Raw genomic sequence first — 27712 nt, 5'->3', positions numbered from 1 at the left:
AGTTGATGTATTCATAAAACTGGTATAATTCAGTCCATCAGAGAGATTCCCAAAGGAAAAATAATCAGGTATCATTTGTCCCTATCAAGTATCATCATTGTAAATATTCAAGTAAACCTAAATACCTGGCCACATCCTTACCTGTAAACTGATGATCATGCAGAACCAAATGACCTACGCACAGCACACCTGTAAAACAAAAAACACTATCAGCAACTGCAGATCTCTTCACAATTCCCATTCATAACTCAGGGTTCTCAGTTCGCCCTAGTGAGCATCAAGGATATCAGACAATAACCATAAACAGATACGACAATTTCATCACGGACGGAAAGCAAGATAAAGAATAAGTCATCTACTCACCCTGACCAGCCTGATGTGTTCGTTACTCAGCCACCTAGCCTGAAGTCAGACTTCAGCACATCCTCTCCACCCCTGCAAGAAAAAAGCAACCACTCTCTCAAGACTACATCACTCTTAACCATGTCACACTGTTCATAATGTGTTCAGTGCGCTGTGGGTTATCTTCAAAAACCTTCAGATGTAAACTATCATCCCTTAACATAAAATGATTTCACAATATTCTCCATGGGTGGTTAAACAAATCACATCACCAGGCACTTACATGTACTCCAGGTGGACAAATGGACAGGTTTTGTGCGTGTTGTGACAGCCAGTGTAGGATATCACCCAGGCACCAGATCCCATTGTCTCAGTTCTTGTACCTGTGCTGGTTAGTTGTTATAAATTAGCATTTGCAGTTGATGTATTCATAAAACTGGTATAATTCAGTCCATCAGAGAGATTCCCAAAGGAAAAATAATCAGGTATCATTTGTCCCTATCAAGTATCATCATTGTAAGTATTCAAGTAAACCTAAATACCTGTCCACATCCTTACCTGTAAAACTGATGATCATGCAGAACCAGATGACCTATGCACAGCACACCTGTAAAACAAAATACACTATCAGCAACTGCAGATCTCTTCACAATTCCCATTCATAACTCAGGGTTCTCAGTTCGCCCTAGTGAGCATCAAGTTATCAGACAATAACCATAAACAGATACGACAGTTTCATCATGGACAGTCAGAGAGAGGTAAGGAATAAATTGTAGCAATTCAGCCACTGGGCCAGTCAGACTATCGGCTGTATTACAAGTCGAGCCCAAGAAGTTTTGGGTGCCTACAAAAGTCGGTTAAGGGGCATTTATACAGCCAATATAATTAAAGGTATTAGATTCCCAAAGACAAAATAATCAGGTATCATTTGTCCCTATCAAGTATCATCATTATAAGTATTAAAGCACACCTAAATACCTGGTCATACTCTTACCTGTAGGACTAGTGATCAAGAGGAACCTGATGGCCCAAATACAGCTCATCTGCAAGACAAAAAAACACCATCAACAATTATAGTTCTCTTCCCAATCCCTGTTCATTACTCAGGGTTCTCAGTTCGCCCTAGTGAGCATCAAAGGTATCAGACAATAACCATAAACAGATACGACAATTTCATCACACAGACCTAAACAAATAAACATCCCTTCACAGAAAATGTATCGGTCAATATTCTCAAAACTATGCATAGGTTCAATTAGGTTGGCCAGACAAATCACAGCATCAGTTACTAATTTTACTTACATTTACTTCAGGTGGACAGCCAGTGTAAGACATCTCACAGGCATCACTTAACAACTTGTCCTTGTATCTGTACTGAGTAAAGTTATTGAAGATTAGAATTCACAATTGTTACATTCATGGAGTTGCTTAATAGGAGTGTCCATCAGAGAGATTCCCAAAAGACAAAATAATCAGGTATCATTTGTCCCTATCAAGTATCATCATTGTAAATACTGAAATGCACCTCAACACCTAAATACCTGGCCATATCCTTACCTGAAGGACTAACGATGAAGGGGAACCAGATGACTCGGCCACACCGTATCTGCAAAAGGGAGAACACAACATGTCAGCACCTACACAATTCTCTTCTACCCAGGCTTCATTACTCAGGGTTTTCAGTTCGCCCTAGTAAGCATCAAGGGTTTCAGACATAACCATAAACAGATACGACAATTTCATCATAATATGGGAAAGCAACAAAAAAATATCGATATCAACTCACCCTATTAGCTGACTCCATTAGTTCCACAGCTCACCATCAGTCTGCTCATCTTTTCCATAACCTGTAAAAGAATCATCCTCTCAGTCTGTGTAACCTAACCTAAACTAGCTTAATACTGTGATGATGTGTTCAGTGCGCTGTGGTATCTTCAAAAACCTTCAGATTTAAAACTTCATCCCTTTACAGAAAACCTATCAGTCAGTTGCCATTCTCAAGTATGGTCAAATCAGTCACATTAGCAGTTACTTATGTCACTTACATGTACTTCAGGTGGCTAAATGGGCAGTGTGGGACATCACAAAGGTTCACTAGGCATCAGTTTCCATCTTCTTCGCTCTTGAATCTATGCTGGGTAAAGTTATTAAAGATTAGTATTCAGTTTAAGCATTCATAAAGCTGGTATAATCAGAGTCCATCAGAGAGATTCCCAAAGGAAGAATAATCAGGTATCATTTGTCCCTATCAAGTATCATCATTTAAATAGCACACACACCTAAAAACCTGACCACATCCTTACCTGGAGGACTAACAATCAAGAGGAGCCGGATGACCCTCGCACGGCACACCTGCATGACAAAAAACAGTAAGAATGATTAGGAAGTTTCAATACCTGTTTCAATATAAATCATTCACTGAAAGAATTCTATTGGATGATAAAATAAGTGCTACATAATGAGGAATCTATGTCTGTTAAGGCGAGATGGACAGCCAACGGTTAATGGATCAGTCCACAACCAACCTCACACCTTACTCTAGCACCTGCAAACACCAGAGCAAAGAGACAAACTCCTCTTTATCTGTCTTGTGTTGCATTGCTCATTGTCAGCTAATAATAATGTTAGAAAGTGTAACAAAACCTTCAGTCAACTTTCATTATCTTGAACTCCCTTGATCAGGAACAAAAATCTAAATCCAACAGTCAGCAGTAGTTCTTTTCAGAGGTAGCTAATTAAAAAAACAAAATATATAAAGCTTACTTATAATTGTACCTTATGAGACTTAAGAATATGGTTTTAAAGTATTTATACATTATTTTTAACAATAAATTTGACAGCTATTTATCTATTTGAAAACTTAAAGACAGTATGTACAGAAACCACACACAACCACCTGCTACTCACCAGTATCTCCTGAGGTTGAGCAGTTTCCCTTGAGGTCATCATTTCTGTTGAGAATATAGAAAATGTATGACTGATGCTTAAAAAATATCTTGAGCTATTATTCAATGTCAAGATTAATAACAGTTTATGCAATGTCCTATTACTAACTACTTTTTCCATATCTTCCATGACTTTTTATTAGCTTTCCTATAATTATCTTCCATGAGTTCAATGATCATATAAACTGCCTCAAATAAAAATCTTCTCGAAGCTTCATATTGCCACTTTCACCGCTACCCATCACCATAGCTGCACACTGAGACAAGTATAATGTAGTAGTTCCCGTCACTATCGCTGCCAGGGCAGAGAAAGTAAACAAAGCAGGCACTACAGTTACTCTCGCATAACGCTGGCCAATTAGCCACAAGGAGCTGAACTGGAATTCCTGTTATGCATAAAAAATAGCTATGTATTCAAGACCCCAAAACAAATCTTACGTTTCTACAATAATAACAAATACGAAGCAATAATTACCTAGTTTAGTCAAAAGAAGGCAGCACTACCAGCATCCAAGAGCTTTATATCACCCAAATCTGAAAACAAAAGGAAATATGTTCATCAGGTAAATGGTCACAATACAAAGGCTATACTACAAATACCAATACTACACTGACACTTTTTTTATGTTCAGTATTTCACTTTTAATCTTAGCATTAATCAAAAGCAAAGGGCAAACATTTCAACACTTTGTAAACATTTTGACCTCAGTGGGTCATAATGTTTTGTCGCAGCCAGTGGAGGCCACACAAGCAAGGGGGCCTGGGTGGTACTATGAGGCTGACCTTTCTCTGGGTCAGCCGAAGAAGCCCCTAAGGTCGCCCATATGACAAAACGCCAACCGAGACGACCCAAGGCACAGGCCAAGAGAGCAAGTGACTGACCCAAGATAGAAAAGGTGCATGTGGTGTGTAAGGATGGGATAAAAAAGGTAATGAAAATAAGTGAGTTTTGATATGGGTGTAGCATCAAAGGAAGTGGGTTATGGAGTGGTTGAATGGGTGAAATATAGTACTTTGAGATGGTTTAGACATGTGATTAGAATTTGTATTTTGAGTAGAGTATGAGGGAGGGAGTCAAGGGGAGACCACCAGTGCAATGTATCAAGAGTAGATGAGTAATGGTGAATTGGCTGGCGAAGGATTTGACATGCTGAGAGGGAGACAATATTCATGAGGGACAGGGAATCAGATGCATATAAATAGGTACGACAGGACTTGCATCACAAATACTCACCATTAAATTCACGTGCCTTCATCCAATTGACTGCCAGATGACCTGAAAAAAAAAAGGTGAGGAGTTGAGTACATTTCATATCATTGTAGAGCAAATATCAAAAACATCATGTACAAATATAGGTATCACAATTGTCAGGAAATTTCTTACCTTTAATGTAGCAAAAATAGAAATTACTAAATAAAGACAAACCCCATCCCCACCAAAGGCTAAGGAAGAGCCACACCAGACTATTTTTCTCTTTATTTACACCTTACTGAGGCCTCTTGGAACCCCGACCAAACCCGCCACGCTGGAAAAGGAAAGAAATGGAGAAATGGATTATTAGTTATTATGATGGAAAGACTATCATTAATAAATAGATAAATCTGGTAAGTTTGATCCTCGGTTCTATAAAATGTCGTATTCCTGGGTAATGCCAGATCAGGAGAATGCCCGATCCGACGACCAATGGAAGACTATTAATCTTGGCCCCCTACTGTGTCTTGCTGCACAAAACAGCAGACACGTTGAAAAGCCTTCAGTGAAAACCTACAGTATTGCCTTCTGTATAAATTACACAAGGCAATAAATTCAATATCATCAATCATTATTTCTTCTGCTGCTACTATGTTCTATACTCTCCCCTCTACTACTATCTGAGAATGCCTGACAGTTCTTCCACTAATATGCAAGATTTTTCAGATATCGAAGCTAATAAGAAAATAATAAGTCAGACACAATTATTTCTTCACCTTTTATCATAATCAGTTGGGGATATATAATCATGGCACTGGAACTATGCCTTTTATCACAAAGAAAGTTAAAATAAATAATAGCAATACTACTGATACTCACGAACTCCACTGTAGAGGCGCCGGCACCAGCGTCGCCAGTCTTGTCCATGCCAGATGGGGCGCGGCGGTAGGCATCCCTGGAGCCTTCGCCTCGGGGACCCTCGGGCCTGGTGTGCATGGGTCGTGGCCTTCCCTCGGGTCTGGTGGGCTTCTTCAGGGTGGCTGGCACAATCTGGAATGGAGGCATGTGGAGTGAGGGATGGAGAGAATGAGGTAGTGATACAAAACATTACAGGGGTCAAAAGAGGAAAAAGTGATCTTGTTTTGCTTTGTAAGTATGTCATTACTTCTTTATCTCAGGAGACATATACAAGACACCTTTAATCCTCACCTCAGCAGGCAGGTGGAGGTAATCACGCAGGTACTGGATGCCCTCGTTGGTGAGGCGCCAGTAGTAGTGACGCCAGGCAAAGTTCTGCTCCACATAACCCCTAGACTTCAGGCTCTGTGGTGAGGGACAGAGACCCAACACTTCACATTAGGGTTAGAACCTGTTGTGCTGGCTCAGTTGTAATGTCAAATGGTAATAAATACTAATAATGTATCTAATGACTATCACACAACCTTACACCTAGGTAAGCAATAGGAATGCATTCATTAACAAAACCAGACTGCTTCACATCTAAGATAAAAGCCTAGCACTACTAAAGGTATAGGGATTTTTCAGTTTGCTTGGGGGAGGACAATCTGAGTCAGTAACCTCAGATTGATGCAATTACATTGTGCAGAATTGGTCCTAAACTGGATTCCTATATTGACATGAATTTCTATATTGACATGTCGTATTCCTGGGTAATGCCAGTACAGGAGAATGCCTGATCCAGCGACCATTGGAAAACTGTTAATCTTGGCCCCCTACTGTGTTTCACCGCACAGAGCAGCGAACACGTTGAAAAGCCTTCACTGTCAACCTTAAATTATTACCATCCAAACAAATCATGCCTGGCATTACAAAACAATCAATTAGTGTTGTGATCTGTTATTCTTTGGACACAAGGGACAGTGCAGACAGGAACATCTGGCTTGGATAATTTATCCAAGCCAGATGAAGCCCAAAGAAATATAATTCATTGTATTCAGTGTTATATTTTAGTTTTATCATGACTTCTGTTCAACATGCTGACTGACTCACCTGGAGGGCCTTGATTACATGCAGGTTGGGGATCTTTTCCAGCTCAGGATGCTTGGGCAGGAAAAGATCACGCTCTGCCACCATAACACCCTCTGGAAAGGGAAGATCATGTGAGAGGGGAGATAGAGAAGACTGTAGGAGCACAGTGAGGTTCTCTGTGGATCCTCCGGTACTCTAAGGTGAGGGAGAAAACCAGTCTAGACTACATGAGTGCAATGTGTGCTTTTACCCCACAATTTCTTTGAGTATTCCTAGTGCCCCTCCCACTACTAAGTGTCCCAAGATGGTTGGAGTGGACACTAGACAGGAACAATCAATATTTTATAACAAAACGAGACTTAAATAAGGAAAGTATTTTCAATGGATTAATGATGAAGAATTCTCCATCAAACGGGTATTTAACTAGCTTTACAACCATCGCACAGCACGATTCATCTTTAAAACCAAGAAATGGCTAAATGGGGATGGGTTAAAGGGGAGTGAAGCCTCCTTGCTCCTAATATAATGTAATGTTAGATTTGGCTGGATTGAAATAAGAAGGGGCCAAGGAAGGGCATCCCCAGTTAGATTTGGTAAAACTTTTGATTATTTACAATATACTAGTGATTCAATTTGCAATGCGCCACTGTCAATATGGCAGTTTAGCCATTGACTTCAGGGCTTAGATACCTAGTTTCAGCATCCTGCGAGGACATAGCTGCATTTCTTCTGGCAACTTTTATCTACTTGTTTGCATATTTTATCCAAAAACTTTATTTGGGGGAAGAATGGAAGGGGGGATTATGGAATGGAATGATTTCTGCAGGGAATATTTAGCAGATTAATCAATAACATTAAAATTTACCAGAATTTTTTTACACTATAGGCAGGTGAAGTTATAGATATTACCACATACTACCCTACCTCCACAAGCGATGAATTTCTACACTAACATGTCGTATTCCTGGGTAATGCCAGTACAGGAGAAGGCCTGATCCAGCGACCATTGGAAAACTTTTACTCTTGGCCCCCTACTGTGTTCCACCACACAGAGCAGCGAACACGTTGAAAAGCCTTCACTAAAAACCTTAAATTAATACCTTTTAAACAAATTGAAGTAAACCTACACCAAGCCCATGCACTGCTCAAAAAATAACCACTCTTAACAAAATTTCTATAAAAGTCCATAGACCCTGGTGCTCTATATAAATAATATTCTTGCATTCACCTGGGGAAAAGGTGACTCAGTAGGTATGGTGTCTGCCTCATGACAGAGGTTGGAGTAACCCCAGCTAGGTGGCTTCTGTGTGAGATAGGATTCTTATAACCCTTGTAGTTATGGTCTTATCTATTTAAATTGGTAAATGTCCAGATTAGGACCCAACTCACACTGGTGGACGAGACTTTGTTTTTCTGGTAGTTTTCGGTGCTATGAATTACTCCAACTTTGTCGCAAATCATTAAATCACAAAAAAAAGATTTTTCAACCTGCAGCCGCAGTTGTAAAAAAACTCGCTGAGCTTCAACTTAATTGCTTACTGTTTTTATATTTCACTCACTGCACCACTCAAAGATTACAAGTGGATCAACTAGAACACAATCAAGCAAATAAATGTTTTCCTGCTGTGTATTCCCCCACACGCATACATAGTGGACAGCAGGGCGACTAATTTCAGTAAGGAGATATTTCTCGCAGCATCGACCACCGACGTCGTCACTTACCCTAATATAAATACGGATTTACAAGACAATAAAATAAATTATTATTATTATAATAATTGGTAAAAATTTGTTATATTAACGATACTGATTTCGACATGCTGCGCCACAGCCGCAAAATAGCTCGCAGAGAGGTTCAACTTGGGGGATGGGTAGGAAATCAGGGGTTTTGGGTGGGGGGGCTCATATTTAAACTACTCAAACTAAGCTTTACGACCTAACAGCTAACGGGGGGCAGGGCCCCCCCCCGACCCCCACCCACATATGTAACTTACTTCTGCGAGGGTGTATTTCTCGCAACACCGGCTGGACCGCCACCGTGGGCACAGCCATGGCGGTTGCGACTGCTCGACTGACGTAATAATTTACGAAAAAAATATCACAAGATGGAGTGATTTCTGACAGCAAAGCAATACGGCAAGGAGTTGTATGGACACTTCGCCCTTCATAGAGCACCAAGGCATTTGTGGCTGTGAGTTGGGCCCTATCTAGAATAATACCTTTAAATTGACTGGTTATATTAATACAACCTTATCTCGCTTACAACCATCATTATTCACCCATATTATTTGGGTAAAGATTCGTTTTAGGTCCGTGCCAGTATCTCATAATCTAGTTTATGAAACTTCACTATCTCTTCATATATCTTTTCTACAAACCTTCAATAGTCATGGAAACGCTTTGAAAATCCAATTCAAGGACTTTTTTTTTAAATCTTGAAAATTGGGGATAATGTTTAAAAAAGTGCGTCGCCTCCTCTGGCAACGGCCACGGCGACGTTGCAGCCGTAAAATAGCTCGCAGAGGGTTTAGGGTCGGGGAGCATATTTAAACTACTCCAACCGAACTTTACGACCACTAACGGGGGGGCTGCGCCCCCCTGGACACCCCCACATGTATATGTGGCTTATTCGAGGTATTTCTCGCAACACCGGCTGCAGCGTCGCTGCGGCCGTCGCCAGAGGAGGCGACGCGCTTTCATAAACATTATCTCCTATTTTCAAGAGTAAAAAAAAGTCCTAGAATTGGATTTTCAAAGCATTTCCATGACTGTTGAAGGTTTGTAGAAAAGATACATGGAGATAATGATGTTTCATAAAGTAGATTATGAGATACTGGCACGGACCTAAAACGAATCTTAACCATAATTTGTACCACCTGAACACCAGGTGAATGTATATTGCCTGAATTCCACTTCACACAACATCCATGTTCCACGAAAACACGAAAATCAATCCAAACCCAAAAAGGGTTTTACCGGCGCCGGGGATTGAACCCGCGACCGGCGAGACGGGAAACCCACTCCTTAACCAAACAGGTGTACCATTTCACCGATTGAGTTTGGGCGGCCTTCCACATCTGGCGGGTCAGTCACTACATGTGTAACAGTATTTATTACGGAGTTTTCCAGGAGCTTTGATGGTCATTAAGGAAGCAATTGGTCACTTGAGGGCAATCACCTTAACACAGTACTGCTGACGGGGAGCCAGGACAGAACATGCGTCCCACCGTGGGATATAAGATAAAAATCTGCACTAAATCAGGAAAAATAGTAATCTCCGGAGTGTCCATAAACACGACACTTAGCATGAACACTAAGCAAGAATATTAATGATGTAAAAAATGAAGCCCGACCCAGACTAAGTAATCATAACGTGCGAGAAACAATCTACTAAATACTTAAACCAGGGAAAGGTAATACTTATAATTCAGAAGCGCCTATTAATACAAGTGAACAGGAACACTCACCCTTGAAGAGGTGCTCGTAGATGACCACGCGGTTCGCCTTGGGCATCAACATGTTGGCGCCGTGCTGGAAAAGTCAAACACCTCCATCACCACCTTGGTTTTGGGCGTTAATTACTCACCTCACCGCCGCCACACCGTTACTTAGCACATGTATATCAACTCTCAAAGGCCAAAGGTGTAATAAGGCCGCCATGATGAGGGAATAGAGGAGAGGAGGTGAGGGATGGCGGCGGATAAGAAGGACGGACGTGCTTACTGTGCGGGAGGCGAGGAGGAAGGGCCGCCGAGGGACAACAATGGACAGAGGAGACTCGGGATGCGCACACTTTCTTGTTTTCTTGTTACGCTTTTAATATTTGCTTTCTACTGTTGATATATGGTTTTTAGTGCGTGTTTTAATGTTATGGATGTTTTTTGTGTGTAAAATTGTGCCAGAATGTATATTTAGCTTCAGAAAACAATGGTGTATTTTTTTTCTTTACATACTTAATATTTTCCTTCTGTTATCTATCTATGTTTATTAGTGTGTGTTTTAATATTACAGATGATTTGACGTAGGCATTTTTGTATCAGAATATAGATTTAGCTGCAGAAAACAGTTAGGCCTACCATCTTGATGCTCTCTTTCCCAGGAACAAACAGTCGGTATCCTAATAAAAGAACAGACATATTTTACGTTTACTCAGATACTTTAAAATATATATAAATCATTAATTAGACCATCTTTCCTCTATTTCTATTTATATTTATCCTCGTAGCCCTTTTGATGACGTCACTTGTAAACAAACTCTAGCGCCTTCCTGCCCTTGTTCAAACGCCTCTCACTACTTATCCTGTTATTTTACCTCCTGTGCTTCTTTGCGTTGACTTTCTGACCTCTATATTATTTACCTGATGGCAGATAACCCTGAATTCTCGGACGTCGTGGAGCAGAAGACCCAGGAGGTGATAGGAAGGCTGATAAATGAGCAGGACTGGGACGAGGAGGATAAGACAAGACTTCACAAGGAATATATGAACGTACGAATTTCCTTTTTTTGTATTGATTCTGTTGTTATATATCTATTGTGCTCACCTCATTTAGCTACTTACTTGTTTGACCTTTACTCTGCTGGTTGTTAGAGGGAGGGGTTAAAAAATAGGAGAGAAAATGTTGAAATACGAGCTCTGAACTTATATATGAAAATGAGTCACCGAGGTTTTTAGAGTTTGCTGGAGTGGAGGGCCTCTCTCTCTCTCTCTCTCTCTCTCTCTCTCTCCAGTTTAATTATAAGATCTACTTGCTACAGTTCCTTGGTTATTTTGCTCTGTTTTGCCTGTTATTAGCCTTGATTTTATTGTTATCCACACTATATACTTTTTTTCAGCAAGTGTGTATAAGAGTAAAATTGACTACTGCTTACGATATGATATTATGTTATGGTCTTTGTGTTTCAGGAATTCAGTAATGTGTTGAGGGAGATGATGCCGATGATTGAGTCGCTGTATGCAGGCACCAAACCAACTGTGACAGAAAGCACAGATGCTGATGGTAAGGCCTTTAATGATTGCCCCATAACATTTATCTTTCATAAAAATATCCTCGTTATCTCTAATTCATATAAATAACTATTAGGTTCATATACAACTATTCGGTTTAGGAGCAGTGATTAGCATGCTTTTTTTATCTTTTTTTTTTTCCCTTGAACTGCTTCCTGTATACTGTAAAAATAAATAATAACAATCAATACCTTTCCATCACGTATAAAACTTTTTTTTGTACCCATGATTGCTGGCTTTTTCCCTATCATTTCTTACTTCAAACTTCCCTGACACACTCTTCTTTGGCTTGGCGTGCAGAAGAGGCTCTGGAGGACGCCAAGGTGCGACACGAGGCCACAGTCATTGCCGTCACCAAGAGGAGGAAGGAATACCCGCAGTACCTCACCAAGGTCCTCGGCAAAACCATGAGGCTCAAGAAAAACACAGCGGTATTGTATATATTGACTTTCTCCTTCCTCCTTGCCACATAGTTAACTTAAAATTGTCACAGGAAAATACTCCTCTGTGGTATGAACTTTTTATTGTAGCACCTGCATAAAGTTGTCCTTCACCTGGGCTGCATTCTCAACTTCATATTGTCAGAAGAAAACTTGCCAGTGTGATACTAACTTAATATTCTCTTCCTCTTCCATATTATTATTGATTAACAAATACATATACGCTTTCCACAAACAACAGTCAGCCTATGGGTAAAGAGAGACATAGCAGATATATATTGTTTTGTTGCTGTATGTATTTCCTGATTTCTATTTTAAACAACCGCAGCAGCAAAATAAGTCGTATTCATTAACATATGGTCAACTTAATGAACCTCAGCTTATGAAAATTGGCCATATAACAGCGATGACACAGAGAGCAGCGTTCCTCCACAATTAGAAGAATAGGAGACTAAGCAACCATCAAGCTAGTCCACTCAGACCATAAGACTTGACCAGGGTCCTGAGGCCACTAATCCAGGATGACAAGCAGTTGTATAAGAGGCGTGAACTTGTGTATAAAATGAAAAGCCAAATATTCACCCACACCCCACAGTTTCTTCTCCCATCTACACTTTGGGACACCAGATAGATAGTAGTAAAAAAGAGCACCTGTATCACCTCATCACATCCCTTCCAAGACATCATACAAACCTTATCTAGCTACCTGCCGAACCTTCCTTACTTACCTACCTGCTCCTTCTCCTCCTCCTCCTTGTAGTAGCAAAACAGTGCCTCCTTCATATCACCTCACTTCGCTCTATCACATCCTCCCATGGCATCACATATAAGTGTAGAACAGCATCCCCTTCACCTCACTTCCTTCCCACACCCCAAAGCACCAGATTACCATGAGAACAAGGAACATGCCTCGCCTCACCTCAGCCTCACCACATCATCCCCTACTTTCAGACAGTGACTGACAGCGGAAAAATCTACTTCGTCATTTCATCACTCCTAACATGCTTCCATTTCCCTTTTTCTCAGGCTGTGGTGAAGATAGATTTGCCATCATCCGAGCCCATGGAAGGCGTGGGAACAGTGAACCTGGAGGACTCGTACTTTGATACTCTGCTAGGGGAGGCCAACGACAGCCCTCAGGGACTATCACATAACATTCTGACGGACACTGAGCGCTTGGCTGGACTGGCGGAGTTTGCCAAGGTCAGTCTTAAAGCGAATCCTGTCACTGCCCTTTTGCAGCAGACAGAGGACACAGACATATGAGGACACCAACACCCTCATTATGCACCCAATTCACCTGTTCTCCACATTTAGATGTAACACACTTTATCTTGTTGAAAATTTATATGCTTATTTAAATGTATTTGAATGATATATACCCTGTTGTTTCTCTCATAGCCTCATCACCTTGTTTCTCATGGTCAGCCTCAGTCTATGGCAGCACAAGCAGATTTTCATGGTGGTACCTCTTATCACGGTAGCTGAGGGGATCATGTTTCTTAAAGGCCCCTCTAAGTGAGAAAAATGAGAAAAAATCATCACTCACACAAACTACTTCATAATATATATCAACACATTTGTGGTTAGTTTATGCATCATCTATTTGGGGGGGTTTATATGGCAAAAATTTGGCCCGTCGCTGTTACACTGTAAAGCCACAACTTTGGTCCTTCGCTGCTACCGGGTTAAAATGAGCGATGTGGAGTTAGGTGGGCAGTCTCCTTACACCTTTGTCTCTCTTACCTAGCATTGATGTGGGTGCAAGTAGGGAGCCATGGCCTGTACTCTGAGACAGTGACCTTCTCTTATAAGTCTTTCATCACAGTAATTGTTTGGTGCCATAGTGCAGGAGGTGTTGGCTCTAAGGGGTTGGACTTTACTTATACAGAGCACCCAAAGATGTTTAGCAGCTTAACCTTGTGCTTCTTCCTATGTGAGCAGAACAAAGACCTTTCCCTACCTCCTCCATTCCCTCTGTCACACATGAGCAAAGTCAGACAGGTGGGAAAACACAGCTATTATATACAAAATTACAGTGGCAAAATTAACTAAATGCACATGATCAGACACAGGAAACATGAATTAAAATATCTCGCCTGTTCCTGTACATCAGCGTCATTATAACATTCCCTCCATCACAGAAGTACAACATTCACATCAAGAAGTCATACCATACATACATACTTGTGCAAAAGAGTCAAGTGTTTTGTCTAATTTTCCAATGCTAACTTTTACAGGGAAACCAACATTCTGGGGCTTAATTTACTCATCAATTGAACATATCACAGCCTTATTTGGTGGGCGGTTGACTCTTCCACAAGTAGCCTATGTATGGTATATGTATCTAACCATTAAGCATACACAAACAAGTATAAAATTAATCTGAAAAAATGCTATGCTAAAGTTTATGGAGCTGACCTACTAATGGCTCTTGCTGGTGACATGAGGAAGAGGAAAGAAGGAGGAGGAGGAGGAGAGGAGACAGGAATACCCACACCACTACCCTTTCTGAATACTGCCATGCCTGCTTAGTGCTAATGGTGGTGGTGTTGAGGGTTGTAGTCCAGTGTAGTACCAGCAGAAGCAGTAGCAGTAGGCAGGAGGGCAGGAAGGGACTGGCTGCACTGCTGGAGTCGTGTTGCATAGCGGCAGGGGACTCTTCTGAAAAGGAGGCGAATGTAGAGTGAGAGAGACGCCTATACGCTATGTTATATATGCTACGGCGGCGGACCGGGACCTGAAACCTCATCAACGGTATATAGTCAACAGGCCCTTTATTTGTTGCTTTTTAATGGGCTGAAGGAGAATCTAGGACCTACAAGAAGGGGATAGGATGGAACTAGAAGAGTATGGAAGGGGAAAAAAAGGATATCGGTAAGGGAAAGGGCAAGTATGGGTATGAACGAGGGAGACGCCTATATAGTCAACAGGTCGTTTATGTGCTGCTTTTTAATGGTCTGAAGGAGAATTTAGGACCTACAAGAAGGGGATAGGATGGAAATAGAAGAGGATGGAAGGGGAAAAAAAGAGGAACGTAAGGGAAAGGGAAAGTAAAGGTACGAACGAGAAAGAGAGGAATAAATCGAAAAAGAAAAGAATGGAGGAAGGGGAGGAAGTTTTAAGAGAGAGAGAGAGAGAGAGAGAGAGAGAGAGAGAGAGTTCCTGTGTGAGAGAGAACTAGACTATCAAAAAAAGAACTTCCATATTGGGTCAGACACCTTTTTTTTACAGTAAAGAAGGTATGCAGCTCAAGGGCAAAATAAAGATAAAATATAAAAAAAATCCCAAATAGTTAAGAGCATATCATATCGTTAGAGTATATAAATAGTGATGGAGTATATAGATAGCAAATAGTTGATGGGGTAGAGTAGCTAAAAGAGGGTCAGAATCTAATGGATAGGCATCTAGATTACTCTATGAAAGATCAGCACTAACAACACCCTCTAATACCTCTCTCTGGTGTTGAAACTCCCATCTTGAAAGAATAACAACACCCCTCTACACCCCCTCTTTTGTGGTCTGAGTGTCTATGTAAATCTATGTAAATCACCACACCAGTACCAACGTTGCCAGATTGTCGTACTCAGCCTCCTATGTTTGCCGATGTCCGACCCCAAAACTGCCTCCTCAACCCCAATAACTGCCTTCATATATAGTTATCGTTAAAATGGTTAATTATTTTTTGGCAATAGCTATGGCTCAGAAACCGGTAAATACGCGGCCCTGAGTACGATAATCTGGTAACGTTGACCAGTACTCACCATCCACCACATGAATCGCTACAGAGGCGGGGCGGGCATGGCGAGGGGCACACGTATAGTTCCCAGCATCCCTCCAAGTGGCGTGTTTGACCAAGAGCCAGCTGGTGCCCGCATGCTTGTCCGTCACCAGCTGCACACCGCCCCGCCCCCCTGTCCGTATCTCCCTCACAGCTGGCTTCTCCGGGGGCACGGGGAGGGGGGCGTGGTACCAGGTGATAGGCGAGTCCCGCAGGTGTCCGCTAACGAGGCAGGTGATGTTGATGTCGCTTCCAGTCTTCATGTATACCTGTCTTGTGCCGTGGATTTCAGCGCTTGGAACTGTGTGAGGGATAGATGGATGGAAAGGCGCTCTGGTTGGGTCTCTCTCTCTCTCTCTCTCTCTCTGTATTATTGAGACACGCCCTTCGCCTTTGGTCCTTCGAAATCTTTCCACCACCACCACCTCCTATATATATCCAAATCGCTTTTAGGCACACGAGAAAGTTGAATCCACCTTGAATTTAAACGTTTATTTCTTCTATGCTAAAACTACTAGCTACTGTAATGTCACTGAATTTTCCATTTTACCATACTTCCAAACGACCTCGGCGGGACACGAAACCCACGAGAAATTAATCCAGATCCGGAAAGAGTTTTACCGGCGTCGGGGATCGAACCCGCAACCAGAGAGATGGGAAAGACACTCCTCAACCAGTCGGCCTAAGAGGTAACTCCCCCCGCGCTGACAGAGTTTGGGAGGCCTTCCGTATTTGGTGGGTCACTACACAACTGCCACTACTTCTACTACTACTACTACTGCTATTACTACTTCTACCACTACTACTTACTCACGACGAAGAGAAAGAACCGCCTGGATATCTTGGGCTGCATGGACACCTGACACTCATACACACCGGAATCGTGGGCGCGAGGCGAGTCCACCTTGAAAGGAAAAAGAAAATGGGATAGAAATACGCAAGACGGTCTTCTCGGTCGCTTACATCTCTTGCGTCACTTATTTCCAAGGTCTGAAGAGAAGTTTGATCGGCATCTCTTGAGTTTTTCACGCTCATGGTTTATAGATGAAATGTCAAACTACCACCAGGGTCATAAAACTATCCCTGGAAATGACCACAACTCCTTCGAAAGCCTAGTCAGATTTGTGTGCTTTGACGTTGAAATGTTTAAGCATATGACCTTTAAACATTTCGGCGCTAGATGAAGGGTCAAACTACCACCAGGGTCATAAAACTAACTACCCCTGGAAATGACCACAACTCCTACGAAAGCCTTGTCAAATGTGTGTGCTAGGGCATCGAAATATTTAAGCACATGACCTTTAAATATTTCGGCGCCCAAGCTCACATGTTTAACAAAGCTCTCATAGGAGTTTGAGGCATTTCCATGGGGTACTTTTCTGACCCTGGTGGTAGTCTGACCCTTCCTCTGTACCATAAACCTTGAAAAACACTCATTAGAACCCGACTGATCTCCTGTTTGGCCTTTAAAAATAGTTGATGTAGGATCGAGGCGGAAGCTTCTGGGAATACGAGGAAGCAAGCAAGCATAGGAAGGCAAGGACGAGGATTGACAGGGAGGAGGAAGGGCGGAAAGCGGGAAATCATATTGGAGCTTCCTGGCAGGTGTCACAGGGCAATCTAACCTTTCAATCACTTACCTGCAGCGTCCAGAAGGGTGAGCCGACGAGGTGGAGGGCCCTGAAGCGGCTGTCTGATGTGTAAGTGTAGCTCCCGGCCGTGAGGACATGCAGGTCACGTCTTCTGATCCATGACACCTGACGAAGGGAAGACAAGCGAGAGAGGAAGCGTAAAGGCGATTGAAAGCGAGGTAAAGGTCACACGAAGGGAAAGAAGAAGAATAAAGACAAAAAGATCAAGAGCATTAAGGACAAGAAGAAGAAGAAGAAAAAGAACAGGATAAAGAAGTAGAGGAAGGAAGGAAAGGAGGAAGCGTAAAGGTGATTGAAAGCGAGATAAGGTCACACGAAGGAAATGAAGAAGAAGAACAAAGTCAAAAAGATCAAGAGCATTAAGGACAAGAAGAACAAGAACAAGAACAGGATAAAGAAGTAGAGGCAGGAAGAGGGGTAAGAGTAAGCGAAGAAGGGAAGAGAGAAGGGATAAAGGGGAAAGGATATAGATGGATAATAAAAGAAGGGGTGAAGGATAAAAGGAAATAATGAAAGGAGAGGGGAAAGGGTAGAAGACGTAAGAGGGGAAGATAAAGGAGAGAGAGAGAGAGAGAGAGAGAGAGAGAGAGAGAGAGAGAGAGAGAGAGAGAGAGAGAGAGAGAGAGAGAGAGAAACACTTAACAGCAATAAAATATGAAACACACACACACGTAAAATTAAGAACATTAAGAAATACGACGCAAAAAATAGCTTTCCACATAATTATCCTTAGCAATTCCGCCATTCTCACGGCCTTTCTTTTTTTTCTTTCTTTTTCTCTCGTATCAAAAATTCCGGACCGACTTTTAAACTGAAGCCGATTTGGAACACAGCCGAATCTTCCTTTTTTTTTCTTTCTCCTTCCTTCTTCCTCCTTCCTTTTTTTTTTCCTCTCTTTCCTTCCTTCCTTCTTTCTTCCTTCCACTTTCCTCCTCCTCCTCCTTTTATATTCCCTTCTAATATTTTCGAGTCGGGAATTTACATTTAATTTCGCGAGTTTTCTTCCGTGTGTGGCGCGGACGCTAAATCTTACGCCGGAGTTGGCTTTGGCGCAGTTTTTGCTTTACAAGGCGCAAAAATATTGAATGGGGGGAGGGGGTGACAAAGGAAGGGGAGGGGATAGGGACGGGAGAGGTCAGGAAGGGAGTGGAGGGGAGGACAAAGGAAGGGAAGGGACGGGAGGGGTACGGAGGAGCAGGGAAGGGAAGGGATAGAGAGAGACGGTAGTGATAAGGAAAGCAGGAGGAAGAGAAGAGAGAGGAATGCAAGGAAATAACATAATAAGGAAGTGAAGGGAGAGAGGAAGGGGAGGTAAGAAATTAAAAAGAAAGAGAAAGGAAGGGAAGGAAGTAATAATATAGAAATGAGAGATGAAGGATAGGAAAGGAAGGAATAAAAGGGGAAGGAAAAACAGCAATAAGGAAGGAAAGGAAGTAAGAGAAAAAGAAGGGAGAGGAAGAGAAGGAAAGGGTATAGACGGAAGAGGATAGAATGGAAGGAGAAGAATAAGGAAGAAAGAAAGAGGAGGGATATGGAAAGGAATGTAAGGGAAGGGAAAGAAAGGAATACATGGAAGAAGAAGAAAATAATGGAGGAAGGGGAGGAAGTATTAATATTGAGAGAGAGAGAGAGAGAGAGAGAGAGAGAGAGAGAGAGAGAGAGAGAGAGAGAGAGAGAGAGAGAGAGAGAGAGAGAGAGAGAGAGAGAGAGAGAGAGAGAGAGAGAGAGAGAGAGAGAGAGAGAGAGAGAAATCGACATTCGAACCCTTCCATGCCTTTTCAAACACACTCAAAAGAGATATCTGGAAAATTAAGAAATTCCACACTGAATTGAAAGATGTGGAGGAGGAGGAGGAGGAGGAGGAGGAGGGAGGAGGAGGAGATAAAGTTTCCCCCGGAGAAAACTTTTCCTTCATGGGGAGGTTGCTGAGAGAGAGATTTGGGACAAGGGGAGAGAGAGAGAGAGAGAGAGAGAGAGAGAGAGAGAGAGAGAGAGAGAGAGAGAGAGAGACTGAGCCTACACAGCTATTTATCTATCTTTATTTATAAATCTATCTTTTTACCTACCTGTCTATCTATTTATATATCTATTCATCCATGTAACGGGTCTTTTCCGTTTGGCGTACAGCGCTAAAAGTAATTTTAATATAGATTTTTCTATGTATTTTTGTCCGTAGAATCAGAATATCACATTATTTTTTTGGAGAAATTAACAGTTTTTGAGTTATTTGCCTTTAAAGTTATTTTCTTCCTATCTATTACTGAAGGAATTCAAACTTTAAAAAGTCGTAATATTCAGTATTATATACAATTTATGGATCTTTTCCGTTTGCAAACCTTCAGCAGTCATGGAAACGCTTTGAAAATCCAATTCAAGGACTTTTTTTTACTCTTGAAAATATGGGATAATGTTTACGAAAGCGCGTCGCCTCTGGTGCTGTGAAATAAGTCTCATATACATGAGGGGGGGGGAGGGGCGGCCCCCCTGGTTATTAGGGGGTTCGTAAAGTTCGGTTGGAGTAGTTTAAATATGCTCCCCGACCCTAAGCCCTCTGCGAGCTATTTTGAGGCTGCGGCGGAAAATAACTTAAAAACTGTTCGTTTCTCCATAAAACGGTTGTCATATTCGGATTCTACGGACAAAAATACATAAGAAAATCTATATTAAAATTAATTTTAGCGCTGTACGCCAAACGGAAAAGATCCCATGTAACTAACTAAATATCTATCTGTCTGTTTATCTATCTACCTATCTATCTGTCTATCTGTCTATATCAATCTATTTATCTATCTTTATCAATCAGTCTTTATATTTATCTCTCTATCTGTCTGCATTTCTATATCTAGCTCCCTATCTCTATCTATCTATATCAATCTATTTATGTCTCTCTCTGTAAAAAAAAAAAAAATCTATCAGTCTTTATATTTATCTCTATCTGTCCGCTTCTATCTATCTATCTATCACCTAACCTAACCTACCACCATCACCACCTCACCTTCCGATCAAACAGGTTCTTCACGCCGCAGGTCAGGTTCGCCGGGACGCCCTCGGGAGTGGTGACCTCGCGTGTCGTGTTGAGGAAGTAAGGGCAGGTGGGACAGTGCCTGACCTTGCCCCAGGAGCCGCCCTTGCCCCAGGACCCACGCCCGTGCCTGTGGTTGTGGTGGAGGCGATGCGCTGAGCCTGGAAGAGATCGAGGAGTTTGAGTGAGGCTGGTGGTAGGTGTGTTGATGGTGGTGGTGGTAGTGGTGGTGGTAGTTAGGTGGATGAAGAGGGAGAGAGAGAAATGACAGGTAGTTTAGGAAGGTTGGTAGATATATAGATACGTAAGATTAAGAAATAACGAGAGGAAGAGACAAAGAGAAAATGAGAAATAAGACAATTTGATAGCTAGTAGGTTACGTAGATAAGATAAAGAGATAAGAAGAGAACGAGGAAGAGAACAGTTTGCTGGTTAGGTAGGTTGAAAGGTAGATAGTAGTAGTAGTGGTAGTAGCAGTGGTAGTAGTAGTAGTTAGTTAGTTAGTTAGTTAGTTAGTTAGTCAGTCAGTCAGGCAGTCAGATAGATAGATAGATAGATAGTTAGTTAATAAGAGTATCGTAGCATCATTACCAACAACAATAATAATAACCACAACCAACACACACACACACACACACACACACACACACACACACACACACACACACACACACATACACACTAAATCCCAGCCAGTCACAAACCACTTCTCGCCATAAAACTGCCCACAACAAAACTTCTTGAGATCACAAAACACACCAAGACACAGCCAGAATAAAAGGAAGAGGAGGAGGAGGAGGAGGAGGAGATGAAGAGGAAGAGGGAAGAAGGGGAGGACAGACAGCAGAGAGGAAGTGAGACAGGAGGATAATAAAGTATGCAATAAAGAGAGAGAGAGAGAGAGAGAGAGAGAGAGAGAGAGAATGGAGAGGTAAGAAATAAAACAGACAAATAAATAAAAGAAACCTCTCTCTCTCTCTCTCTCTTTTCAGCGGCAGGCATGTGCGAGGCAGGAAGAAGAAATGGACCCCAGGGAGAGAGAGAGAGAGAGAGAGAGAGAGAGAGAGAGAGAGAGAGAGAGAGAGAGAGAGAGAGAGGTGCATGCATGTGTCAGAATACATAAAATAGAGAAAAAAAATATGAAGGAATGAAATGAGAAAGGAGGGAAGGAAGGAATACAGGAAGGAAGGAAGGGAGGAAGGAAAGGAAGGAAGGAAGGAAAGAAGGAAAAGAAAGAAGGAAGGAAGGAAGGAAGAAAGAAAGAAAGAAAGGAAGGAAGGAAGGAAGGAAGGAAGGAAGGAAGAAAGAAAGAAAGGAAGGAAGGAAGGAAGAGGAAGAAGAAATAAAGGAAGGAAAACCAAGATGAAGTTATAGTAATGTTCGCCTCTTGGCAGGATAAGAGAGAGAGAGAGAGAGAGAGAGAGAGAGAGAGAGAGAGAGAGAGAGAGAGAGAGAGAGAGAGAGAGAGAGAGAGAGAGAGAGAAAGAAAGAAAGAAAGAGATTGTAAGCTTAAAATTGATAATCTCGAAATGAAAAGTCAATTACGATACATCTCTCTCTCTCTCTTCTACTTGTGTTATTTCTCATCTTTCTCTTCGTTTTTTTCATCCCCTCATCTTAGTATTCCTTTTCCTTTCCTTGTTTATTTCTATTTATCATATTTTTCCCTTTTCCTCTGACCCGCAACGTCTAGAAACATCAGTGGCACGAGCAAAACCTTAGTACTATTCCTGTTATTTTTGTTTCCATCTCCACTACTCCATTTCCTTATCTTGTTTTCGTCTCAGCTCCTTTCTTTGTTTTATTTAACCTTTTTCTTCCCTTTCCTTCTAACCCGCAACATCTATGAACATAAGTGGCGTAAGCAAATCCTAAATACTGTTCCTGTTATTTTGGTTTCCATCTCCATTACTCCATTTCCTTATCTTGTTTTCGACTCAATTCCTTTCTTTGTTTTATTTAATCTTTTTCTTCCCTTTGCCTCTGACCCGCAACGTCTAGGAACATAAGTGGCGTAAGCAAATCCTAAGTACTGTTCCTGTTATTTTCGTTTTCATCTTCATTACTCCATTTCTTCATCTTGTTTTCTTCTCCATTTCCTTCTGTTTCTTATTTAACCTTTTTCTTCCCTTTCCCTCTGACCCGCAACATCTAGGAACATAAGTAGCGTAAGCAAATCCTAAATACTGTTCCTGTTATTTTCGTTTTCATCTTCATTACTCCATTTCCTTATCTTGTTTTCTTCTCCATTTCCTTCTGTTTCTTATTTAACCTTTTTCTTCCCTTTGCCTCTGACCCGCAACGTCTAGGAACATAAGTAGCGTAAGCAAATCCTAAATACTGTTCCTGTTATTTTCGTTTTTATCTTCATTACTCCATTTCTTCATCTTGTTTTCTTCTCCATTTCCTTCTGTTTCTTATTTATCCTTTTTCTTCCCTTTCCCTCTGACCCGCAACGTCTAGGAACATAAGTGGCGTAAGCAAATCCTAAATACTGTTCCTGTTATTTTCGTTTTCATCTTCATTACTCCATTTCTTCATCTTGTTTTCTTCTCCATTTCCTTCTGTGTTTTATTTATCCTTTTTCTTCCCTTTGCCTCTGACCCGCAACGTCTATGAACATAAGTGGCGTAAGCAAATCCTCAATACTGTTCCTGTTATTTTCGTTTTTATCTTCATTACTCCATTTCTTCATCTTGTTTTCTTCTCCATTTCCTTCTGTTTCTTATTTATCCTTTTTCTTCCCTTTGCTTCTAACCCGCAACATCTATGAACATAAGTGGCGTAAGCAAATCCTCAATACTGTTCCTGTTATTTTCGTTTTCATCTTCATTACTCCATTTCTTCATCTTGTTTTCTTCTCCATTTCCTTCTGTTTCTTATTTATCCTTTTTCTTCCTTTTCCTTCTAACCCGCAACGTCTAGGAACGTAGCGTAAGCAAATCCTAAATACTGTTCCTGTTATTTTCGTTTTTATCTTCATTACTCCATTTCTTCATCTTGTTTTCTTCTCCATTTCCTTCGTGTTTTATTTATCCTTTTTCTTCCCTTTGCCTCTGACCCGCAACGTCTAGGAATGTAAGTGGCATAAGTTACCCACGGCGCCCCGGCCTCTGAACTTGCGCATGCAGAAGGCAACAAGTATTTTTGCCAAACCCTTTCACGTCGAGCAAGATGCAGAGGGGGGATTGAGTTTCTGGGATAAACATTTCTCTCTCTTCTTCTTCTTCTTTCCTAATATCTTGTTTTTGTTGTTGTTTTTGTTGTTGTTGTTGTTGTTGTTGTTGTTGTTGTTGTTGTTGTTGTTGTTGTTGTTGTTGTTCTTCTTCTCCTACTTCTCCTACGTCTCTCTCTCTCTCTCTCTCTCTCTCTCTCTCTCTCTCTCGTTCAAAAAAATATGTATTGGAATCACTTTTTATATGTCACATGCAGCGTAACGCAACGTATTAATAAAATAGACGAAAGCATATATAGAGAGAAATAGGAATATGCGTGTGTCCAAAAATAAAAAATAAAAATAAATATCTACTCGTCGTGAACCTTCAAATTAATTCTGAACGTAAATATTTGACGTATTTAATGAAAACTTGGAATGACAAAAAGGAGAGGAAAGACCAGATTGACAGACAGAAATAGATAGATAGATAGATAGACATATAGATAGATAGAATAGAAGGGAGATTGACACAGATATAGAAAGTGGGGTGACCATAGCTAAAAGAGATAAAGGATAAAAGAGAATAAACTGGATAAAAGGGAGAAAAATAGAGAAATAAAAGTCTTAAGCCTGAAATCCTCGTACGTGTGTGTGTGTGTGTGTGTCAGAGAGAGAGAGAGAGAGAGAGAGAGAGAGAGAGAGAGAGAGAGAGAGAGAGAGAGAGAGAGAGAGGTAAAAGAAGAAGAAAAAGAAGAAGAATGAAGAGTGTTGGGAAGAGAGGAAGGAAGGAGGGAAGAAAATAATAATAATAATAATAATAATAATAATAATAATAATAATAATAATAATAATAATAATAATAATAATAATAACAATAATAACAATAACAATGATAATAACAACCTAACCACGACCTTCCCTAATCCCTTTCATTCCCAAATTTATAAAAAACGAAAAAAAAGTTTCAGATACAAAGAAGAAAATGACCTGAATATGCAAAGAGGGGACACACACACACACACACACACACACACACACACACACACACACACACACGTCTGGTTTCCCGAGTTTAGGACCAAAGTTGCTAAGTCTCCGCTAAGTCGAGTTTTCTTAGCCAGACAGTCACGTCAAATATTTATGCTTAATCACAAACTTCAGATTTATCCGCACCTGTAATAAAGGTAAGAGGAGGAGGAGGAGGAGAAGGAGGAGGAGAGAGAAAGAAGAGGATAAGAAGAAGGGAAAGAGAGGGGAAGAGAAGATAATGGAGGGGGAAGGAAAGGACGAGAGAGGAGGAGTGAAGGGAAGATAAAGAAGGGAAGAGAAATTAGAAGGAGAGAGAGAGAGAGAGAGAGAGAGAGAGAGAGAGAGAGAGAGAGAGAGAGAGAGAGAGAGAGAGAGAGAGAGAGAGAGAGAGAGAGAGAGAGAGAGAGAGAGAGAGAGAGAGAGAGAGAGAGAGAGAGAGAGAGAGAGAGAGAGAGAGAGAGAGAGAGAGAGAGAGAGAGAGAGAAATAACAACAATCTTTCTTTAATTTCATACCAAACAAATATTAAATAACATGTGTGTCCTCCGTGCTTTTTTTAATTTTTTTTTCTTTTGTTTTTGTTTTGTTTTCCTGTTTTTCATTTGTTTATCTTTTATTTATCTTTAGTTTTTCTTTTGTTTTTCTTTTGTTTTTCTTTTGCTTTCCATTTTTGTTTTGTTTTTCATCTGTTTCTCTTTTGTTTTTCTCTTGTTTTTCTTGTTTTTCTTTAGTTTATCTTTTATTTATCTTTTGTTTTCCTTTCGTTGTTGTTGTTTTTCTCCTGTTTTTCTTTTGTTTTCCTTTGTTTTTCTTTTGTTTTTCTTTCGTTTTCTTTTCTTTTCCTTTGTTTTTCTTTTGTTTAATATCCAAAGGCATTACACACACACGGCTATTGCAGTATTTCCATTCATCTCTCTCGGAAAACCCTTGGAAGTTATTAATAAAAGAGGGACCAGGGAAGGAAAAAGAATGATATACAGATCAAGTTTTTATTAAATCTCTACCCCCCGTCTCTCTCTCTCTCTCTCTCTCTCTCTCTCTGAATCACTCCCCTTCCCTCCCTTCTTTCTATCTATCTATCTACCTCTCTGAATCACACCCCTTCCCTCACTTCCCCTCCTCCTCCTCCTCCTCCTCCTCTCCCCTCCTTCGTTTCATAATTCCCTCTCACCTCCTCTTCATCAGGCTCTGTCATCCTCTCTATCCCTCTCCCTCCCTCCCTCTCTCCCTCCCTCTCCCTCCCTTCCTCTCTCCCTCCCTCTCCCTCCTTCCCTCTCTCTCTCCCTCCCTCTCCATCACGTCCTGCCGCCTCTCACCTGCATCTACCCGTCTATCCTGACACTCACCTCACCTTACCTGTCGCCCCAAGCAAATTAAAGGAGAGGGGAGTAGGTAATGTCCTCACACACACACACACACACACACACACACACACACACACACACACACACACTCCTACACCTCCTCCTCCTGTTTAGTGTGTGTGTGTGTGTGTGTGTGTGTGTGTGTGTGTGTGTGTGTGTGTGTGTGTGTCTGTCTTCTTCTTCGTCTTCTTCTTCCTCTTCTTCTTCTTCTTTTTCTTCTTCTTCTTCTTCTTCCTTTTCCACTTCCTTCTCCTCCTCCTCCTCCTCCTCTTACTTTTGCCTGGTTTTTTTTATTGTTCTTGCTATTCTAGTGTTTTTGTACTTTTTCTTGTATCCTCTCTTTCTTCTTCTTCCTTCCTTCCTTCTTTTCCCTTTCTTCCTTCCTTCCTTTTCCGCCTTCTCCTTCTCATTTCTCTTTGTTCTCCCTCCCTTTCTTTCTTTCATTAATCCTCTAATCCTCTCTTCCCTCTTTCTTTTTCAATCCTTATACTTCCTACGCATCATCTTTTTCTCTTTATCTCTTTCCCTCCGTTATTTCTCCTCTTTTCCTTCCCTCCTTCCTTCTTTCCTTCTTATCTCCCTTTACTTTCTTGCACGACTCCATCTTTCTCCCTTCCTCCTATCCGCTCCTCCTTATTCTCCCTCTCTCCCTCTCTTCTTCCTTCCTTCTGTCCTTCCTATCGTCATAATACTCTCCCTCCTTCTTCCTATCTGCTGCTCCTTGTTATCCCTTCCTCCTTTCTCCCGCCCATTTTTCCTTGTTTTTTCACTCCCTTGTTATTTTCTATTTCCATCCCTCCCTCTCTGCTGCTTCCTATGTTTCGTTCCTATGTAGTATACGTTCTTCTCCCTTCCTCCTGTTCTCTTCTCTTGGTTCTTCCTCCTTCCCTTCCTTCTTGTTCCTATTCTTCTCCCTTCCTTGTACTTCCTCTCTTCTTTCCTTCCTGTTCCTATCTTTGTTCTCTTTCCTTCCGTCTCGTTCACACTCTTGTTCTTCGTTCTGTCTGTTCTATCTTCCTTTTTCCTTCCCTTCTCCCTTCTTCATAACCGTTCTCCCCCGTTCACCCTCCCTCCCTTCCTTCCCTTGTCCTCTATACTCCATTCCTGTTCCTACCCTTGTTCTCCCTTCTTCCTGTTCTTGTTCAACCTCCCTCCCATCTCCCTATTTCTCCCCCCATCGCTCCCATTGCTGCCTCCTCCGCAGAGTCAGTCCATCGTTCCCGTCTTGCTGAGTTCAGAGTTTAGTTTTCTTTTAAATTGTTTTCCGATGTTGGTGAGTAATGGAGTGGATGTGTTCCATGGGGAAGAGAGAGAGAGAGAGAGAGAGAGAGAGAGAGAGAGAGAGGGGAGGAGTGGGTGATTTCAAAAGTACTCGTAACTTGTTCTCTCTCTGTCTCTTTTTCTCTCTCACTCTTGCTCTATTTCGCTCTCTCTCTCTCTCTCTCTCTTGCAATGGCTGCTTGATTTCGTTTTATTTCACGCCTCTCTGGTCTGATCTCTCTCTCTCTCTCTCTCTCTCTCTCTCTCTCTCTCTCTCTCTCTCTCTCTCTCTCTCTCTCTCTCTCTCTCTTTCATCATCTTCTCGTTATTTTCTCCATTTGTCTCTTTCCTCCTAGCTAACTCGTCACATATCTTCTTCCTCCTCCTCCTCCTCCTCCTCCTCTTCCTCCTCCTCTTCCTCCTCCTCCTCCCTTCCTGACTTTCCTTCTCGTTGGGCTCTCTCTCTCTCTCTCTCTCTCTCTCCCTCTCTCTCTCTCTCTCTCTCTCTCTCTGAACTATCTCTCTATCATTCCC

The 27712-nt window shown here is 41.5% G+C and overlaps 3 protein-coding genes across 5 annotated transcripts in view; 1 reads left to right on the top strand and 2 right to left on the bottom strand.

The window, feature by feature from the left end:
- Window positions 1-4749: 4749 nt before the first annotated feature.
- Window positions 4750-10266, bottom strand: LOC126998149 (40S ribosomal protein S10-like). Of its 2 annotated transcripts, none has more exons than XM_050859575.1 (6): window positions 10192-10266; window positions 9936-9999; window positions 6490-6581; window positions 5689-5802; window positions 5359-5529; window positions 4750-4813 (listed from the first exon to the last, which is right to left on the bottom strand). In XM_050859575.1, exons 2-6 carry the CDS (start codon window positions 9985-9987, stop codon window positions 4775-4777), a joined length of 468 nt encoding a protein of 155 aa, XP_050715532.1. In that variant the 5' UTR covers window positions 9988-9999; window positions 10192-10266; the 3' UTR covers window positions 4750-4774. The 2 variants fall into 2 exon arrangements, with proteins under 2 accessions (XP_050715532.1, XP_050715533.1); XM_050859576.1 differs by lacking the exon at window positions 10192-10266 and adding an exon at window positions 7697-7771 and having other exon boundaries at window positions 9936-9986.
- Window positions 10267-10724: 458 nt separating this feature from the next.
- On the top strand, window positions 10725-13280 carry LOC126998147 (uncharacterized). Its single transcript, XM_050859571.1, has 4 exons — window positions 10725-10955; window positions 11373-11466; window positions 11775-11905; window positions 12941-13280. The coding sequence occupies exons 1-4, from the start codon at window positions 10830-10832 to the stop codon at window positions 13178-13180; spliced, it is 591 nt and encodes a 196-aa protein (XP_050715528.1). The 5' UTR covers window positions 10725-10829; the 3' UTR covers window positions 13181-13280.
- A 501-nt stretch (window positions 13281-13781) lies between these two features.
- LOC126998143 (uncharacterized) overlaps window positions 13782-27712 on the bottom strand; it is a 24117-nt gene continuing 10186 nt past the window's right edge. The window contains exons 3-7 of one of the 2 annotated variants that reach the window (XM_050859566.1): window positions 20343-20530; window positions 17336-17452; window positions 16506-16599; window positions 15679-15996; window positions 13782-14578 (exon numbers count right to left, since the gene is read on the bottom strand). In XM_050859566.1, coding sequence (XP_050715523.1) covers window positions 14316-14578; window positions 15679-15996; window positions 16506-16599; window positions 17336-17452; window positions 20343-20530 — 980 coding nt within the window. In that variant the 3' untranslated portion in view covers window positions 13782-14315. The remainder of the gene's footprint in view (window positions 14579-15678; window positions 15997-16505; window positions 16600-17335; window positions 17453-20342; window positions 20531-27712) is intronic. The other variant, XM_050859567.1, reaches the window with a different exon arrangement.

The sequence above is a fragment of the Eriocheir sinensis genome, chromosome 13 (genome assembly GCF_024679095.1).
Source record: "Eriocheir sinensis breed Jianghai 21 chromosome 13, ASM2467909v1, whole genome shotgun sequence".
Classification (NCBI taxonomy): domain Eukaryota; kingdom Metazoa; phylum Arthropoda; class Malacostraca; order Decapoda; family Varunidae; genus Eriocheir; species Eriocheir sinensis.
This window is presented reverse-complemented; position numbering and strand designations above follow the sequence as displayed.

What these genes read in the sequence shown, in the direction of transcription:
- LOC126998147 (XM_050859571.1), top strand. Translation starts at nt 10,830, where the DNA reads ATGGCAGATAACCCTGAATTCTCGGACGTCGTGGAGCAGAAGACCCAG. An exon ending in TTCACAAGGAATATATGAAC is followed by an intron (nt 10,956 to 11,372) that starts GTACGAATTTCC and finishes TTTGTGTTTCAG; the next exon opens with GAATTCAGTAATGTGTTGAG. An exon ending in GGCTCAAGAAAAACACAGCG is followed by an intron (nt 11,906 to 12,940) that starts GTATTGTATATA and finishes CCTTTTTCTCAG; the next exon opens with GCTGTGGTGAAGATAGATTT.
- LOC126998149 (XM_050859575.1), bottom strand. Translation starts at nt 9,987, where the DNA reads ATGTTGATGCCCAAGGCGAACCGCGTGGTCATCTACGAGCACCTCTTC. An exon ending in ATGTAATCAAGGCCCTCCAG is followed by an intron (nt 5,803 to 6,489) that starts GTGAGTCAGTCA and finishes CCCTCACCACAG; the next exon opens with AGCCTGAAGTCTAGGGGTTA. An exon ending in GCGCCTCTACAGTGGAGTTC is followed by an intron (nt 4,814 to 5,358) that starts GTGAGTATCAGT and finishes TTCCTTTTCCAG; the next exon opens with CGTGGCGGGTTTGGTCGGGG.